Source organism: Oenanthe melanoleuca, chromosome 7 (assembly GCF_029582105.1).
Source record: "Oenanthe melanoleuca isolate GR-GAL-2019-014 chromosome 7, OMel1.0, whole genome shotgun sequence".
Lineage (NCBI taxonomy): Eukaryota > Metazoa > Chordata > Aves > Passeriformes > Muscicapidae > Oenanthe > Oenanthe melanoleuca.
In genome coordinates this window covers 5,389,180-5,407,558 of record NC_079341.1, presented here as the reverse complement: position 1 = coordinate 5,407,558, position 18,379 = coordinate 5,389,180, and the positions used below count along the sequence as shown (strand labels likewise).

The 18,379-nt window shown below is 58.8% G+C and overlaps 2 protein-coding genes across 2 annotated transcripts; both read left to right on the top strand.

Moving 5' to 3' along the window:
* Nucleotides 1-251: 251 nt before the first annotated feature.
* LSS (lanosterol synthase) lies at nt 252-9,524 on the top strand. Its single transcript, XM_056496105.1, has 22 exons — nt 252-340; nt 518-701; nt 793-931; nt 1,012-1,120; nt 1,481-1,602; nt 1,905-2,001; nt 2,734-2,869; nt 3,020-3,128; nt 3,441-3,559; nt 3,963-4,060; nt 4,169-4,196; nt 4,773-4,829; nt 5,019-5,090; nt 5,788-5,838; nt 5,995-6,144; nt 6,470-6,566; nt 6,756-6,861; nt 7,086-7,151; nt 7,563-7,643; nt 7,924-8,094; nt 8,416-8,494; nt 8,573-9,524. Exons 1-22 carry the CDS (start codon nt 324-326, stop codon nt 8,756-8,758), a joined length of 2,274 nt encoding a protein of 757 aa, XP_056352080.1. The 5' UTR covers nt 252-323; the 3' UTR covers nt 8,759-9,524.
* Nucleotides 9,525-11,764: 2,240 nt separating this feature from the next.
* LOC130255696 (uncharacterized) lies at nt 11,765-17,182 on the top strand. Its single transcript, XM_056496657.1, has 15 exons — nt 11,765-12,225; nt 12,355-12,419; nt 12,528-12,677; nt 12,861-13,009; nt 13,353-13,500; nt 13,730-13,917; nt 14,015-14,152; nt 14,412-14,526; nt 14,700-14,837; nt 15,051-15,227; nt 15,359-15,514; nt 15,659-15,760; nt 16,114-16,216; nt 16,482-16,538; nt 16,809-17,182. The coding sequence occupies exons 1-15, from the start codon at nt 12,108-12,110 to the stop codon at nt 17,006-17,008; spliced, it is 2,004 nt and encodes a 667-aa protein (XP_056352632.1). The 5' UTR covers nt 11,765-12,107; the 3' UTR covers nt 17,009-17,182.
* The last annotated feature ends 1,197 nt before the right edge of the window (nt 17,183-18,379 follow it).

The following is an 18,379-nucleotide window of genomic DNA, read 5'->3' as shown; positions in this document are numbered from 1 at the left end:
AGCGCGGGGGCCGGGCGGGGCGGGACGGGGACTGTGAGGGGGCCGGGCCGGGGCAGGATTGGGATAGCGCGGGGGCCGGGCAGGGGCGGGACTGGGATAGCGCGGGGGCCGGGCGGGGCGGGATTGGGACTGTCAGGGAGCCGGGCCGGGGCGGGACTGGGACTGTGAGGGGGCCGGGCCGGGGCGGGACTGGGACTGTGAGGGGGCCGGGCGGGGCGGGACAGGGGCCGGCCTTGGTGGCAGCCCGCGGCCCCATTGGCTGCCGCCCGTGAGGCGATGTGGGCCCAGCCGGCGCGGCCCCAGCGCTGCCAGCGGGAGCGGCGATGGCGGCGGGAGGCTCGTGGGTCCCGGCGGTGGGCTCGGGGCGGTGGCGGGGGTCAGGGGGTGGATCCCGGCGGTGGGCTCGGGGCGGTGGCGGGGGGCAGGGGATGGATCCCGGCTGTAGGAGCGGGAGCGGCGGGGTCCCGGGGGGCACAGCGGGGTGGCGGCCGCGGCTCACGGTGCCCGTGTCCGGCAGGGCGGTTCGGCGGCGTGGCGGCCCTTGGCGCTCGGCGGCAGCCACGGAGCTGCCGGCCTGGCGGCTGCGCTGCGAGGGTGGGCGGCAGCGCTGGCACTACCTGGGCGACGGCGGCGGCGATGGCGATGGCGGGGAGCGGCGAGCGCAGACAGCGCTGGAGCAGCACAGCCTCGGGCTGGACACGGTGCGGGGGTCCGGGCCGGGCTGGCGGGCCGTGCTGGCCTGGCGGGGCCGTGCCCGGGGCGCACCGCTGAGGTGCCGCTGTCTCCCCGCAGGGCGCGACGCTGCGGGCGCTGCCGGCGGCCGGCTCGGCCCGGGAGGCGGCCCGCAACGGGATGCGGTTCTACGCAGTGCTGCAGGCCGAGGATGGGCACTGGGCGGGCGACTACGGCGGGCCGCTGTTCCTGCTGCCAGGTAAGCCTGGCACCTGCCCAGGGGTGAGGGCCTTGGGTTGGCTCTCTATGTCTACAGTGCCGGCCTGTCTGGTCTTCCAGGTCTCCTCATCACCTGCCACACGGCCAAAATCCAGCTGCCCGAGGGGTTCCGGAAGGAGATGATACGCTACCTGCGCTCTGTGCAGCTCCCGGATGGAGGCTGGGGCTTGTGAGTAGCAAAGATGCTTCTTTGAGTGATGGCAGCTCCAGGGTCCAGGACTTGGAGCTGCTGTCAGATCTGCCCACTTGGGGAGGGGGACTCAGCACCTGTGATAGCTGTGGGTGGTTGGACTTGCTTGTGCAGCACTGCAGGTATACTGTTTGTCACAGAGCTGGCTGTAGCACCAAGTCTGGCCACATTTCTGGGGCACTGTATTCCATGTGTGACATGATAGTAGTGCAGAGCAATGCTTCTTCCTGTATTAGTCAGGTCCCTCTTTTCCAAAGTCACCCCTGGCATCCCACTTGTGTCTGGCTAATGACAATAGCTGATTAATGGATCTGGTGTTTCTGTATATGCTCCTGACAGACATGTGGAAGACAAATCAACAGTGTTTGGCACAGCCCTCAACTACGTAGCCTTGAGGATCCTGGGGGTTGGACCAGATGACCCTGATGTTGTACGAGCCCGTGTCAACCTGCACAGCAAAGGTCGGCCATGAGACTGGTACCCTGGTGAGAGAGGACTGGTCAGACATGAGGGCTGCAGAGAACACTGGGGGCTGCCATGTAGTGGAAGAATTGTTGTTCTTTATGGCAACTTCATTTTTAATTAATGATGGGAAGCTGTGTTGCATTTTTGTACCATTACCTGCTTGCCCTGTTTTGGGACATGTATCCCAGCCTGAGGAGTGTGCTCCCAAACTTGGGGAGAAGGGGGCCTTGCGATGGGGAAGAAAGTTGGGAGCTGGCATGGCTGTGTTAACCCTGAAAGCTGATACTGTTCTGTGCAGGAGGTGCTGTGGGAATCCCTTCCTGGGGCAAGTTTTGGCTGGCTGTCTTGAACGTTTACAGCTGGGAGGGAATGAACACGCTTCTCCCAGAGATGTGGTACGTGCCCCCCTCGAGACAGGAGCTAGTGTCAGTCCTGCCACCAGCCTCGACCCAGAACTGTCCCAGGCACTGGGATAACTCCAGCTACAGCCAGGAACTAGAGGTGCTCAGGCTGCTTGTTAGCTGGGAGCCAGCAGCAGGCCAGGTGGATAGCACTGGACACTGCATCCAAGGGAGATGCCAGAGTGCAGCCCTGTTAGCATTTCCCACAGAGTCCTTAATACATTCATGTGCTCCCTGCCTGCCACCAGTATCTTCCAGCAGCCAGAACTGGACCGTAGCAGGAGGGGACAGCCACATGTAAGGCTGCCAGCCCTAAAACCTTGCTTGTACCCTGTCTGAATACTCAGAGAGCTGCTGGATGTCAGAGAGGGAAACTGTCTGACACTATCCCTGGAGGAAATTGGGGGCTGCACAATACCAAGGGTTGCTGGTGCTTTGTCAGCAAATGCCATTAACTGTTAGTCCAGGCTTCTGCTTTCAATGTCCCATGTGACTGACTGGCTTCTCTCCTTCTTCCTTGAGCTCGAGGTCCTCCCTGGGCTGGGAGTGGTGTCAGGAGGGAGGATCCCTGTTGGAGGCAGAATCTGAGCAGGGCCAGGCTGTGTGTATATCCCCTAGTACAGGGGACAGGGAGAGGCCTGCCCTGCTCTGGGCATTCTGAACATCTCTCCAGTAGCCCTTGGCCTTCACTGTTCCACCCAGCAGCACTTTCACTGTTCCACCCAGGCTGCTCCCCACGTGGTTTCCAGCCCACCCGTCACGGCTCTGGTGTCACTGCCGCCAGGTTTACCTCCCCATGAGCTACTGCTACGCTAAGCGTCTGTCAGCAGAAGAGGACGAGCTCATACGGAGCTTGCGGCAGGTAAGGAAGGAGCTGATGCTGCTGGACGGGGTACATGGCTCCCTGGCCACCTGCTGTGCTGGCCATGCCCTTGTGAGCCAGCTCCTGGCAGTAACTGGCCCAGCTGCTTGCTCCTGGCTGGCCAGGCTGCCCTTTGCTGTCTCTTGCCAGGAGCTGTATGTGCAGGACTACGCCAGCATAGACTGGCCAGCACAGAGGAACAATGTAGCTGCCTGTGATGTGTACACCCCACACAGCTGGCTGCTGGGTGCTGCCTATGGTGAGTGCAGAGCTGCTGTGAGGAATGCTGAAGCTGCCTGGTACCCTCAGAGCCCTTTAGGGTCTACTACCAGCTACTGGGGTATACCCTGCAGCTGGGATGGAGACAGGAATTCTGTGATCCATGTGGTTCTCCCTCCCTGAGAGCAGCAGGGCCTTGTGCCCATGTCCTCAGGCCACTCTGGGGCAGAGCTTTGCTTTGTCCTGGTACTTAACCAGTTGTATGAGTTGGGGTGCAGCCTGCCACAGCAAGTGAATCTGGCTGCACAGGTAGGAGTTTTTTTTCATTGCATGTCCCTTTCTTTTTCTGTAGCCATCATGAACATGTATGAAGCTCACCACAGCACTCACCTGCGGCAGCGAGCCGTCACAGAGCTGTACGACCACATCAAGGCTGATGACAGATTCACCAAGTGCATCAGCATTGGCCCAGTAGGACACTTGCTGTTAATCCTTTCATATCCCACCCCTAGTTCTTTAAAGACCAGCTTGTGCAGTTGTGGCATGTAATAATCACTTGCTCAACTCCTGCTGCTCCTGATGCTCAAGAGCTTAAAGCTAACAGGGCACAGGAGATGCAGAGCGCAGGAGGACAGCTGTGGCCCTGGTGAGGAGTAGCTCTCCTTGAGATCCAGGGAGGTGATCTGAGAGGAAGCTCTGGAGTAATCTTATGGCACCTGCCCTACTAACTCAGCTGTGCTGGGTGATGCCACAGGTGGAACCATTGGGATCAAGGCCAAGACAATTTCTGGGTGGCTTTGAGGAGGGGGGAGATTTATGTCTCTGGGGTTGGAAGAAGCTCTATCCAGAGCAGTGACAATACTCCTCTTGGCAGATCTCCAAGACAATCAACATGCTGGTTCGGTGGTTCGTGGAAGGGAAAGACTCCCCAGCTTTTCAGGAGCATGTTTCCAGGATCCCTGACTATCTTTGGTAAGGGCTGAGTGTGTCCCATCTGGCACAGCACACCATGGCTCCCAGCTTGCCTCCTGGTGCTCCCACTGTGCCTGTGCTACAGCACTGTGCTCTCTCCTCCCACAGGCTGGGCCTCGACGGCATGAAGATGCAGGTGAAATGCTGTAGGAGTTCACCTGTGACTGAAGGGACCCTGGTGTGCTGGGGCAGCCCATGGAGTAATGGGATAGAGTGTTCATCCCAGGCCTGAGCCCCTGGCATCTCACCTCTGGTGCCTGGTGGCCTTTTCAGTGCCACTTCTCCCAGCTGTGCCAGGAGGGAGTACTGTCTGTCCTGCTAGTTTGCTTCCCTGTGGCTGGGAGCTGAGAGGCGTCTGTTCCCTCCATCCTCATGAGTCCTGGGAGAAGGGCAGGAGAAAGCCTCATCCTGCATATGGGCTGAGCTCTGCTTCTCTCAGAGCCATTGTGTCCTGCTGGTCCTTAATGTTAGCCACTTCTCCTGCCTTGGCTGTGCACAGAGCAGACTGAAGCAGCTGTCTTATTTCGTGTTCCCTTGCTGTCCCTTGACCTGCTGTGTCTGTTCTCTGTACCAGCATGCCAGGTGTGATGCAGGGTGACAAAGGAGGGAGCTATAGGGGGCAGTGTGGGAGGGATGTGCTGTCCCATAGTCCCCACAGTGGGTCAGGCTGCTGCTAGCACCTTCCTCTCACTATCTATTTTCTCTCTTCCAGGGCACAAATGGATCCCAGCTCTGGGATACTGCTTTTGCTGTCCAAGCCTTCTTGGAGGTAATGCACCCTTCAGTGCTACATGCTGCTATGGGAAAATGATCTCTGCTTATGAGTCCCCAAATACCAGAGCTCCTGCTGTGCACCCCCTTGGAGCATCATTCTCGCCTGGCATCCTGTGGCTGAGCTGGGAAAACATGTCTGGCTACAGCCCCCTGCCGACTGCTTACTGTGCATCTCTGTTTCTAGGCAGAAGCCCAGGAGATGCCTGAATTCACCTCCTGCCTCCAGAATGCCCATGGGTTCCTCCAGTTCTCCCAGGTGAGCAGAGCTGGTCAGTGGTGTCTCACACACTGCCTGTGCAGGCTTGGCTGTTGCTCAGAACCCTGTTGGATGCATCTTGCCTTCTGAAGAGTGATTCTGAAGGGCTGACTAGCAAAGTCCCAGACCCGGCCTCCTGTTTTCTACTCCCTGTTTTCAGGGAGCCATCTTTGAAGCTTTGAAAGGGCCTTGAAAAGGTCCAGGGATGCTTGGGTTGTCTGCCTGAGCTTAGAGATGCTGGAAAACTTAAAGCTTAGGTTTATTTGCCCTTCATCTTGTCTGGTACCTAGACATTTGAGGCACCCCTCTGGGAAACCCAGGATCACTGGATAGTGAGTGTATGAGCTTAGCTTCTGCTGGCCAGGCCAGCAGTGGCTCAAAGTGAGGGTCACTTTCACCAGCAGCTTGGTGCATATGCAGTCACAGGTCTTGTTCATGGTGCTGCCCGTGGGAGCACTGAAAGCAGATGGTTCCCTGGCAGGCAAGCTCCCAAAGGGGACTTTAGCAACACTTGCTGAAACCAGGCCAAAAGGTGATTTCTCCCTGTTCCAGAGCTGAACTCTTTCCTGTCTAATTCCCTCAGTGGAAGGCAGGTACTGTCCACTTCCACATGGTTCTGCATCTGCAGTGGTTTCAGCCCATGGTCCTGCAGCCAGGTACCTCCAGGCTGCCCTCACTTGTTTCTTGTGTCCTGCAGATCCCAGAGAACCCACCCGACTACCAGAAGTATTATCGCCATATGAACAAGGTATGATGGCTGGCACTGGTCTCTTAGGGATGCATGACTGGGACAGGGATTTGGGCAGAGGGAAGAGGAACCAGGGGCAGTACCTGATCTCTTCCAAGAATAGAGTGGGTGAGGGAAAGTGGTTCTGCTCCCTAAGCCCACCTGATCCTTTTGCAGGGCGGCTTCCCCTTCAGCACGCGGGACTGTGGCTGGATTGTGGCAGATTGCACGGCGGAGGGGCTGAAGGCAGTTATGCTGATGCAGGAGAAGTGCCCCTTCATAGCCAAGCCTGTGCCTGCTGAGCGCCTCTTTGATGCTGTGAATGTGGTAAGAGCTGCAAACATCAGGCCAAGGGACATGCAGGACTGTGAGAGAAGCCAAGGCCCAAGGAATTATTAGATCTGGTATTAGATCTGGTTAGATCTGAGCTAGTATGAGGCATGGTGTGGCAACACTTCACTGTGATTCAGAGCTGCCTGTGTGACCTGATGTCATGTGATGGCCTGAATTGGGCCTGCCTGTCATGGTGGTTTGGGACCTGGGATTTTTGTCAGCCCCGTAGACCTGCAGGTCTGAGTTTGTCCTCACAGCTGTACACTGGAGTAGTACTGCTCATGAGGTTGTCCCACTCCCTGTCTGCTTGTCTGGGCAGTTGCTGAGCATGAGGAACTCGGATGGAGGCTTTGCCACTTATGAAACCAAGCGAGGAGGCCACCTGCTGGAGCTGCTGAACCCCTCGGAGGTGTTTGGTAAGGGGAGCTGTGGGGGTGGTTGTCCTGCCCACTGTGAAGGGGCAAAGTGGCCTGGGCTCACCATGCCCAGTGGGTGCCAGACAGGGGATCAGAGTGCCCTGGGTCTGAGGGACAGGCTGGCAGCAGCTGGCCTGGAAGCTTGCTCACACAGGGGCTGTGGCACTGATAGCCACTGCCTGCTGGCAGGTGACATCATGATTGACTACACGTACGTGGAATGTACATCAGCTGTCATGCAGGCACTGAGACACTTCCAGAGCCAGTTCCCTGAGCACCGAGCCCTGGAGATCAGGTGAGGCACAGAGATGAGAGCTGGGCAGGGGAGAAGACAGGCTCACTGTCCCAGGCTGCCTGCCATGGCTTCCTGAGCAATGTAGTGCCTGTCTGCATGCTCTTGTCTCTTGTGCCCTCCAATATGGGGACCCATCAAAGCTTCAGAGGGGCTGATAGAGGCCCCAGTGAAGCACACACTGAGTTTGAGCTGCTTCTGAAGTGGGTGATTTCTTTCCTGTCCAGGGAGACTCTGCAGAAGGGCCTGGATTTCTGTCGCAAGAAGCAACGAGCGGATGGGTCCTGGGAAGGGTAAGCCGTGTTCCCAGCAGTCAGTTTTCTTCTGGCTGCCCCAGTGTGAGAGGGATCATCATGGCAAGCATTCCTGGATGGCAGGTGGGAGGGAAAGTAGGGGCTGATCCTGCTCTAGCTGTTGTGCTTTGCTCGCAGTTACTCTGCTCCAGCCCAGGTAGAACAGGTACCTTGTGTGTTGCACAAGACCCAGAGAAGTTTGGGGTGGCTCCAGCCCCCGTGGTCCCACTTCTGCTGACACTTGAGTTAGCTGGGAGCAGGTGCTGGTGGGACTGGGCATGATTGGGCCATAGGGGAAGGCAGGCTGCAGCTCTGTGCCTGGCTCTGCCCTTCTGTGAACACAGCTGTGTTGCACCTGCCTCTCCCTGGGGCCTCACACCCCTGACAGTGCTGCTCTCCCCTTCTTCCTAGGAGCTGGGGGGTTTGTTTCACCTATGGCACCTGGTTTGGTCTGGAGGCGTTTGCCAGCATGCAGCACACATACCACAGCGGGTGAGAAGGGGATGTCTGGGTGCCCTGCCCCTGCTGACCTCCTGGGCTTGGGTAGGACTCTGAGGTGGGGCTGGATGGATGCCCAGGCTGTGCATGGACTCTCCTGCCTCAGGGACTGCTCCTCCCAAATCCTGTGCCTGCAATATGGCCAGGGCCATATGACCTTCAAACTCTTGGAGCAGTCCCGGCCACGGGCACTGCATCTCTTTGCAGCTGAGAACTGTGGGCATCCAAACACTCTCTGTTCCCACTGTGCTGATTCTCACCCTCATCCCTGCAGGACTGTCTGCCCAGAGGTGGCCCAGGCCTGCCAATTCCTCATCTCCAAGCAGATGACAGATGGTGGGTGGGGAGAGGATTTTGAGTCCTGCGAGCAGCGCACGTACGTGCAGAGTGCTGAGTCCCAGATTCACAACACCTGCTGGGCCCTGCTTGGGCTCATGGCTGTCAGGTAAGAGCAGCCCCACCTGGCCCCGGTGCTCAGGGAGAAGAGAGGCAAGCTGTCTTGGGTGGCCTTGGACCCGGCTGGTGTGACCCAGTGCAAAGAAAAGCTTCTGATCATGACTTCAGGCCTCCAGCCTGGGAAAATGGTGCCATATTCTTAATATCTAGTGTCTGGGGTTGTGGGGTTGCTGGGAGTGCTTCCCAAAGCACTCAGCATGCCTGGGGCAAGCTCAGAGCAGTGTGGGAGTGGTTGAGTTCCCCAGGCACGTGGATAAGGGTTTGCAGGTTGTTTGGATAAAGATACTTACATTTCCCCTGTGCTTTACAGGTACCCTGACATCAGTGTGCTGGAAAGGGGCATTAAAGTGTTGATGGATAAGCAGCTGCCCAACGGGGACTGGCCTCAGGTACATCTTTAGCCTTTCCAAGGTGCATGCAGCAGTCCCCTGTCACTCACACCATTGTGCTCTCTGCTTGTCTCCCAGGAGAACATTGCTGGGGTGTTCAACAAGTCGTGTGCCATCAGTTACACCGCGTACCGCAACATCTTCCCCATCTGGACGCTGGGGCGGTTCTGCCGGCTGTATCCCAACAGCCCGCTGGCTGGGCAGCTGCCAGCCAGAGCCTCAGCTGGGGCTGGGCAGGAGGAGCAGAGAGCCCTGTCTGCTTGAACCGGGGCACTGGGTGTGCCATGGCCCTGGACTGGTCTGGGATCCCCTGGCGGTGTGTGCTACACGGGATGTCTCGGTGCTGACCTTAGCATGCAGACTGCCGCTTCTGCCACGGAGGGGCGCTGTGCCGCTGCTGTACAGCCTCTGCTTGCTGCTGAACCTCTTCTAAACATTCCCTTCCTAAGGTTTTTTCCAGATATATTCTCCATCCCCAGATGGAGAGTGAAGTGCCTTTTCAGACCATTTTGAAGATCTGACCAAGCTACCAAGCTATGTTGTATTTCACATCGGGACAGACTCTCATCCTGGGTTGCAAGGCTGCCTTTACTGTCACAGGCTGTCTGTCTATACCAAGAGTGTGGGATTTGGGGTCTCCCCTGTGCTCACAACCCCTGCTGAGCTGACCTCTATACTGTGGGTGCCAGTGATGGCCTTTGAATTGCTCACTCTGGTCTAGAGCCCGTGCTGGGAGGTGAACTTGTCCTCCCCAAGATGTGTGGGAAAAGGAGTGCTTTGCTTAATTTTGTTATTGTTCTGTCCCCCAGCTGGTGGCACCTAGCTTCCACAGATGAAGTCACCACCAGTCCTTGGAAAAGGGGCAGCTGAAGCAGAAAGCCGTGAGGTGGCTGGCATCATGGCACAGCATGAGCCCCAGGGCTCCAGCCTTCCCCCAGCTCAGGCCATGGTGCTGTGGGGCATTCACAGGTCATTATCAGAGCTGGAAGTCAGATGGGATAATAAATTGCTAAGGGTGATGCAAGAGGAACTTCACTGTGTTCTCCTTTCTGTCTGCTAGTGTGTGTCCCAGGCAGAGGGGAGCTGGCACAGCAGCGTCATGTCACATGGCTTGGGTTGCCTGTCCCCAAATGTATGAGCACCGTATCCACTTGTGCTGGTTTTGCATTAATTGATTTTTGGTGAGGAGGGAAAGAGCCAGCCATGGAAGTGATTTTCTAGAAGAAGTTGCTAAGAGCTTCCTCTGTGCCTGGCAAAACCAATTTCTGGCTGGCTCTGAGAACAGGCATGCTGATAAGCCAATTAAAGAGCTAAACACGACTCTGTGAGATTCACATTTTAAGCCAAACGAGCCCAGGAAAAAGCTGTCTTGCTTCTAGTTTTTTTGGATTGCCTGAAATCATTGCAGTTTAATCTCAGAGCATTACCATGAAAATTCTCTGCAAAGACAGGCTGAGCATCTCTGACTTACACTGGTGCACTGTGTAAATGGAAAGCTGTGCTGGCTCAACCACCATCATCCAGATCAGATGTCAATGTCACTATCACAGGTGGAAGGCATTTTGGGTGAGAGCTGAAAATGCAATCCACAACACGGAGAGAACTGGGAAATTCAAATGAAAACCCCAAAAGCAAGTTTGACATGTTTGAGAAGTAATGAAAATTAACAAGACAGCAATGATTCCACGTTTAAAGGCAAACAAGTAGTTAAAGGCTGGTGATTCTGTTTAAAAGAGATGGTTGAAGTGAAGTAAGGTGTAGGTAGGTGTAAGTATGGGGGAAGTGGTGAAATGATTGTAGCTGAGCAGAAAAGTGTTACTGTATGTTGAGTTTGGCTTTGTGTGTGTTTCTTTGACACTGAGCTGTGTGAGGCAAAATAAGATGTTTGTTCAGTGCATATGGTGTTGGGTTTTGGTGTCCATCTCAGCTTGTGTGCTGCTGAGGCAAGTGCCCCTCAAGTATTTATATTTTCTATGTGCCCAGCCAAGTCACAGAGCAGCTGAGGTCTGTCATGCAGCATGTAGCCTCTGATCAGCTCCCTCCGGCAATGGCATTTGTAAAGTCACCAGGACTAAACTTCACCATGAGGGGAATCTTCAGGGTTGAACTGTGCTAGAACTGGCATCTCTGGTGTTCATCAGCGCCAAGCCTCAAAGAGGCTTCACCTACCCCTGGTCCTTCTGGGTATCTTCACTGAAAGGCCACAAGCACAGTAAGTGTGAGGGCTAAATTTCAGAATGGGATGACTGTCATTCTGCACCTGCAACCCTTGCATTCTTGACCCAGTGCTTGAAGCAGCTGAGCGACTTTTGATTCCTGAATGGGTACCCTGAAAGGAAGGCCTCCAGCACTTTGACTGGTACATATTCAGAGCACTCTTACACCCCTGGGGCCGCAGCGACCCTGCTGCAGGCACACTGATGCTCCCACCCTGGGTACAACCACAGCTCCCCCAAAATGTACGACAACACACAGATGACTCTCTTAGGTATGAAAAATAAAAGACATCAATCAGTATCAGGATATCCATCTGCATACATCTTCCTGAACATCATTTTGCCACCTCATCACCTACAATGCTATCTGACAGAGACCAGGTGTTGCCAACAATTGCTCCAGGTGCTCCTGCCAACAGGCACTGCAGAAAGGAGCACAGACACCAATGCACGTGGGCTTTGGCTGTCCTCTGGCACAGAAGCGCCCCGGGGCACAGCTCTCTGTGGCAGGAGCAGGCACCAGCACTGGCAGGGCTCGGGGGTGGCAGGTCTCCTTTGGCAGGGACTCTGCCACACCTGCTGATTCCAGTGCCCCCAGGCCCCAGGGCTCAGAGCAGCATTCGTGCCCCGGGCCACACCTCCCGTGTCCGTGTCACAGCCCTGCGTGTGTGACGGCCACCCAGCACCGGGTCATGTCCCACAGAGGCCCTGGCAGCTCCTGTGGAAGCCCCGGTGCCCTTCCTGCTGCAGCTGCGTCGGCAACCGTGGGGGCTCCTTCTGCTGCCCTGAGCAGGCAGAGCAGAGGAGCATCTGCTTGTTGTTTGAGCCGCTCCTGAAGTTCCTCTTGGGCTGTCGTCGACACTTGGGGAACGACTTCCTTGCAAGCTGGGGCAGTTTGGGGGGTGGGGGTGTCTCCAGGGCACGTGGGGGTGTGTCCCAGGGCTCTTTGTGACACACTGCACCGTGCTCACCGTGGGACGGAACAGAGCACAGTGCACAAGGGTGACCCTTTGTGACACGTGGTGACATAGGTGCTGGCGGCGACACGGCCACGCCACAGTGCTCGGTGCACGCGTCGGGACAGGACGGAGAGAGCGCTGCTGTGAGGAGTCCCCCCACAGCCAGCTCGTTCCCTGCTGACCCAGAGCTTTCCCAAAGCCTTACTGTGCAGGTGACCTCGAGGCCAGACTGCGGGACTCGGCGAGCCGCAGCATTTCCCAAGCGTCTGCCGTCCCTGCGGCCGCTGCCCTCGAGGACAGACTGCAGGACTTACTGTCCTTCAGCCTTCCAAAGTCTTCTCTGTTGCAGCTGTGCCTTCAAGGCACAACTGCAGCACTTGATCTTGGAGCTTTTTCAAGGCATCTCTCCTGCAAGCCGTCCTAACTCCAAACAGAGACATGGAGCAGAAACCCCCCAGGGTGCCCAAGCTGGCCTGGGTGAAGGAGGAGGACGAGGCTGCAGCTACCTCAGCACAGCAGCCTGGAGAGCTGCAGCAGCTCCAGCTGCTGCAGGAGGGTGAGTGCCAGAGCTGGACCACAGGGCTGGTGCATCCCAGGCTGTCCCTGCCTGGGAACGCAGGGCTGGGCCCTGCTCTCCGGCCTCTCCCGCAGCCCCTCAGCCCTGGCTGCGCTCGCTCTGTGCCAGGTGCAGCCATGGACCGGACACAAGAGCAGGACCCTGCCCGTGGCCGCTTCCGTAGAGCAGCGCAGGTACTGCAGCCATCCCCACCTGGGCTGGGCCTGCTGTCACTGATCAGCCCAGCACAGCGCTTGGAGCACTCCATGGATTCTCCCTCTCTTCCCGCCCTTCTCATGCAGATGATCTGTGAATTCATCACGTGCATTTGGCAGGAAGAGACCACCGGTGTGGGCACTGGGCCTTCGGCAAACTTGCACCTCTTCAGTGCTGAGACCAGTGCTGCCATGCTGGATTTGCTTGTGGAGAAGGGTGTCTCCAATCCAACGCAAGTAAGCAGCCTGTGGCCATGGCTTGATCACTCCAGGAATTCTGTGGCGCCTCAAGCTGGTCCTGCTGGGTTCCCTCAGCCTTTGGGGCCCAGCCCAATGCGGTGGGAAGGGCAGCACTTCTCAGGGGAAGCTGGGGAAGTTGCTGCTGTGGCAGGTCTCCATGTCTCCCCGTGCCTTCTGCAGGTGCCAGCCATGGTGAGGTACATCCACAAGTGGCTCACGGCCAATGAGTCTGCTGGGCACAGGCTGGACAGGACCCTGCTGGAGCTGACCAAGAAATACCCCTACGATGTGCTGATGACTCTCCTGCGCTGGGCCCCATCGGGTGACAGGTACCTTGGGCAGCCCCACCTGCCTTGACGGCTTAGGGTTCATCCCCCGTTACCCTGCAGAGCCTGTCCCTGCTGAGTGCCACACAGGCGCACAGCTCCAGGCCCCTGCGGCCCCTCCGTTTGCCGTGTTGCCATGTCAGTCCCTGGGTGTGCTGCCATGTCAGTCCCTGGGTGTGCTGCCACACTCCCTCCCTCGCAGGGCTGCAGCCCCGTGGGCTGGCTGGGCGCTGCCGGCTGGGGCCAGTGGGCAGAGGCAGGGCTGACGGCCAGCGCAGGCCCCTGCAGCAGCCCAGGCCACGGTGCCGTGGCCGAGACGCGCTGACACAGAGCTCTGACCCCACAGAGCTGCTGCGGCCATGTGGGGGCTGATCCTGACCTCCACTGGCACTGCGGAGCCGGCGCTGCTGATCCTCCTCAGTCTGCTGAGGGCCTGGCCAGTGGACAATGCATACACCTCCGACGGGGACAAAACAGGAGTCTTTGCTCTGGCTGTGAGTTGCTGCAACTGACCTCTGCTTGCCCCTAGGCCACCTCTCCAGCAGCCAGCTCTCTGTCCTCCCCACAACTACATCTGCCTGCCTCAGGCACTGCGCTGAAACCTGGGGCACCAGGCCGGCTGCTCCCACGGTGTCTCCCCCGGCCTCTCCCTCGCACGCTCAGGCCCTGCCGCGTGGATGTCTTGGCACCTACTCTTGTCTCTGGCTGCTTTCTTTTTTGCAGGCAACTGTGACACTGTGGAATGTCTTCAACTTGACCTGGTGCCCACCTATAGTGTTGGAGTATTTCCCCCATCTCTTGCTGCATCTGCTCTTCCAAGCTTACATCAGCACGCTGTATACACCAGAGGAGGTTGATACCTTCTGGAAGGGATGCCAGAAGCAACTCGGCCTTGCCACCAACCCCCAAAGGTGCTCCATCCCAGACCTGCCAGTCTCCCCATCCCTCCCATGCCCCCAAGCGGGAGCCAGGGCTGCCAGCGTGACCTGGGCTTTGCTCTGCACACAGGTTTGCAGTGCAGACCCTGAAGGTCCTGCTCTGCCGAGTCGAGTGTGAGCCTGTGGTGTTGGCCATGGAACGCAAGAATGGCTGGGACACGCTGCTGTGTGCAGACACCCACCACTATGCCATGGGTCTGCTGGCCAGGTGAGACCCCCTTCTCTATGCTGCCGCTGCCATTTCTGCCCGGGGTGCCCCACACAGTTCTCATGCTCATGGGTGAGAGGGCTTGTCACAAAGACAATGAAGAGCAGACTGGAAAAGGCTGGGAGAGGAGGGTGCCCAGGAACAGCCACCTCTCAAAGCGCCCACGGGCTGCTCAGGAACAGACCTGGCCTCTGGGAGTCAGCCCTGGCAGAGCTTTGCCCACCCAGCTCAGGGGCAATGGTGTCTTTTCCCCCACCAGTGAGATACGCCAGGGCTCTGTGGTTTGGTGTCCACGCATCATATCCTGCCTCTTGGAGCTACTCAGGCAAGGCATTTCAGACTGGGAACTGCCCGCCATGGCCTTCCTTGTGGAGGTGAGCCCCATGGCCAGCGCTGCCCCGCTGAGCTGACTCCCACCTCTCTGCCCTCTCACAGCTGCAGCCCTCTGGCACCATGCCCGTGCCCTGTGCTGCTGCCTTGGCCCAGCCCTGGGCAGCTCTGAGCTCCTGCCAGCTGGGCACCCCGGGCACTGCTTTGTGCCTTCCAGGTCCTGGAGTTCCTGTACTTGAGTCAATGGGGTGACAGCATCCTGGAGATCATGGCCAGGCACCTGCAAAGCGAGTCCAGGGAGATGCGTCGCCTGGCACTCAGAGGCCTCGTGGTGCTCAGCAGGGACCCCTCGATGGTGAGAAGGAGGCAGTGACTGAAGCTGTGCTGGCAGCGTGGGGCTGGGGAAAGCAACCCCTTGTGCTTAGCTGGGCTTCGGGAGCCGTGGCAGCTGCTCCCAGCTCTCCTGCATTGCTGCCCAGCTGCCCGAGTGCTCCAGGACAGGCCTGCGGCCCCTGGGCTCCATGGCAGCAGCAGCAGCCTGGGGTTGCCAGCCTTGTGTTCCATGCAGAACCAAAGAATGCACAGCCTGACTGACAGCCTTGCGGACCTGCTGCGGGATGCAGATGAAGTCATCGTTCAGATGACCGGCGGCGTGCTCAGCGCTCTGCTGCTGCACAGAGACCTCGCCATACCCAGCCCCATCGCCCTGCGGCTGGCTGCCGCGCTCTGGCCGCTCTTGGACAGCGTAAGGCTCTGTGCCCCCAGCCACGGCCACTGGGTGCTGCCCCCAAGTGTGGTGTCACATGGATGTCTGGGCCTGTGCACAGGGGGGCCTGGAGCAGCTGATGTGGAGGGGTTCTGCTTCCCTTCCAACAGGACAACCGCCATGTGCAGCTGCTCTCCATTCGCCTCTTCCAAGAGGTGATGAGGTTGGTGGAAGAAAAGGGGAAAAAACGTCTCAAGATGCTTGTGAGCAAGAGCCTGCTCCCGCTCTTCTTCCACTGCCACAATGAGAACACGCGCGTGGCACAGGTGAGGACTCCTGGGCGCTGGTGTCCCCACGCTCAGCTCTCTCCCTGCACCCGGGCACCGCATGGGCCCCATTCTCCTCCTGGCCTTGGCACAGGGAGGCAGCTCCTGTGCCCTGGGCTGCCGTGCATCTCTGGCTCTCTGCAGGCCTCTCGGGAAACGCTGCTTGCTGCAGTAAGCTTCCTCAGGAGTAGGGACCTGGAACACCTGGTGATGACAGATCAGATGTGGAGGTTTGGCGAGTGCTTGGTAAGAACAGCCTGCAAGCCCCAGCCCCAGCCCCAGCCGGGAGAAGCCCCTGCCCACGGTGCCCAGTCTGCGGGGCTGGCAGCTGTGGCCCCTGCCCAGTGCTGCACCCAGGGGCACCAGCCTGTGCCCCACACGCTGCTCCCTTCCCTGGGCTGTGCCCCACGCGGGCTCTTCTCCAGGCTCCTGTGGCCCCAAGGCAGGAGCTGATGGAGCCCCGACCCAGCCGGGCTCTGCTGTGGGGCTGCACCGCGGCTCGCCGGGCCCTCTGCCCCCCTCGGGGCTGTGCGGGCAGGGGAGCCCGGGGCCAAGGGGCAGAGCCCGCCCCGACCCTTCCCTCCCGCCGCTCTCCGCAGCTGGCAGAGGACAGGGCCCGAGCGGCCGAGCACCTGCGGCAGGCCCTGCCTTACCTGGAGAGCCCACAGGAGCCCCTGCGAGAGACGGCCGTCCGCTTCATGGGTGAGCACACGGCCGGCTCCCTCCCCGCCCCGCCGCAGCTCGGCCCCAGCCCCGGCAGCTGCTGCCATCCGGGCCGGGGCCGCGGAGCCCCGGCTGCCCTCGGGGCTGCTGCCGCCCTGTGCCAGCCGTGCCCTTGGGCGGCAGGTGCGGCCAGGGCCCGGCTGAGCCCTGCAGGGGAAGGAGGTGCTGCGGCCGCAGGGCTGGCAGAGCCGCTCTGGGGCAGCTGTGCCGCTGGGCAGAGCCGTGACGGGCTCTGTGTTCCCAGGGCTGGCCGGGCGGGTCCTGAAGGAGAAGCAGCGAGAGTTCCAGCTGATGTGCAGGGGTGAGTGAGGCCGGCGGGCTGGCAGCTGCGTGCCCTGCCCCGGCTGCGGAGGGCTCTGCTCCCTGCGCGCACCAGGGGCGGCGTGGGCAGAGCACACAGACCTTTCAGGGGCCTGTGCGAAGGAGATTCGGGGCCAGCACCTTCCAGCTGCTCCTTGCTGCCTCATGCTGCCTCCGTGGCAAGAGCTGGGGGCATGGACGGGTCAGGAGGGTCTCCCCATGTCCCCGCAGATCCAGGCTCTGACTGTGCCTCTGTTTCTCTCTCTTCCAGCCCTTCAGGACACGGCAGATGACATCAGCCCTGCCATCTCATGCCTGGCACGTCAAACACTGTACATAAACCTAGCTGCACAGAGCGTTCCCTCCTCCCGACTCCAGCAGATGCGAGATCGATTCCGCCGGCTCTGGAAGTCACGGCCTTCCCTGGCTGGCGGTGGCCGGCTCTCCTGCTGGAGTGCTGTGGGGAATTGATGTGGGAGGCTGTGTCTGCTGGGGCCACCTGAGCCTGCAGGGACCAGCTCTCCTTTTCATGCACATTATTTCGGCCTGCTAAAAATAATTTAGTAATTTAGTAAATTAGTAAATTAGTAAATTAGTAAATTAGTAAATTAGGAATTAGTAGGATTAATAAACTGCTGTTGTTATACACAGAAGTCCAGGAGCTTTCTTTTGGTGCCCAGAGTCTTCAGGTCAATGGGGAAGAGGGGAAGAAGGGTGCTTGTGCTGGGCAAGCTGGCCAAGCGTGCGGTGTGCAAGGGAAAGTGGCCCAAAGCCCCTTGGCCTTGGTGGTTCTGCCGAAGCCTTAATGCTGGGCAGAGGCCGGAGCTGGGGCGGGGATCCCTGAGAGCCTGCTCCCTGGAGATGGCCAGCAGCCCTCTCCCAGCCAGGAAGGGCCAGCTGTGTCCTGCCCGTGTGCTGCTGGCTGGATTGCTGAGGGCTCTGAGGTGCCTCTTGATCCGGCTCCCCTGGAGCTGCTCCAGCAGCCAGGCAGGCCTGGGGAGGCCTGGAGGGCACGGGACAGTGGCAGCCATGAAGGGATGCGGTGCTGCCAAGGCCAGCCAGGATAAGCTGTCCAGCTGCCCGAGTGCTTCAGGAGAGGACGAGACCCCCCTGACACTGTGCTCAGGCCCCACAGAAGTGCTGCTCCCATGGCAAGGACCATGTTTCCTGCAGCTTGACTGCAGAGTCGCTGCTGTCAATGTGGCTCTGCACACCAGAGAAAAGTCACCAGGATGTGCACATGAACAGCAGCTCCCAAAAGGCCTGTGCCTCCTCAGGAAGGCATCCACAACAGCCAGGATGCCAAAAGAATGGATGCTGTGAGCACAGTTTTTCATGGCTTGGCAAAAGGTGTCAGGAAAGTGGTCCCCATGGCTTTCTCTTGCCTTGCCAGCCTCACAGCCACGCTTGGCAGCTGCAGCCTGTCCTCCTGACTGACTTCAGTGGCCATGCTTGAGGGCAGACTCGCCTTCCACAGCTGGCTGCCCCAAGGCAGCAGCGTTGGTGCCCTCGTTAGAGACTCTGATGGGACACGAGCCCTGGGCTGCAGCTGCTGACACTCTGCTCCATTCAGGCACCTTAAAATAAACAGCATGAGCTTCTAGACTCAACATGGAGAACTTCCTCAGAAAGAAGGAAGAAACCGCAGATGCTGAAGGAAAGCAGGACTCGTGTGGCTGAGGTTCAGGGATGGAGGGAAGTAATCGCTTTGGTGTCTGCTGAACTGATGGCCCAGGTCACAAGATCAGGCTCTGCTGAGAGGATTCTGCTCTGGTCTTGCTGGAGGTTGTTCCCTACCAATGCACAGCCCTCCCTTGTTCCTGGACCAGGTCTCCTGGAGGG

What these genes read in the sequence shown, in the direction of transcription:
- LSS (XM_056496105.1), top strand. An exon ending in CAGCACACATACCACAGCGG is followed by an intron (nt 7,644 to 7,923) that starts GTGAGAAGGGGA and finishes TCATCCCTGCAG; the next exon opens with GACTGTCTGCCCAGAGGTGG. An exon ending in CCAACGGGGACTGGCCTCAG is followed by an intron (nt 8,495 to 8,572) that starts GTACATCTTTAG and finishes CTTGTCTCCCAG; the next exon opens with GAGAACATTGCTGGGGTGTT.
- LOC130255696 (XM_056496657.1), top strand. Translation starts at nt 12,108, where the DNA reads ATGGAGCAGAAACCCCCCAGGGTGCCCAAGCTGGCCTGGGTGAAGGAG. An exon ending in TCTGGCCGCTCTTGGACAGC is followed by an intron (nt 15,228 to 15,358) that starts GTAAGGCTCTGT and finishes CCCTTCCAACAG; the next exon opens with GACAACCGCCATGTGCAGCT. An exon ending in GGAGGTTTGGCGAGTGCTTG is followed by an intron (nt 15,761 to 16,113) that starts GTAAGAACAGCC and finishes CGCTCTCCGCAG; the next exon opens with CTGGCAGAGGACAGGGCCCG.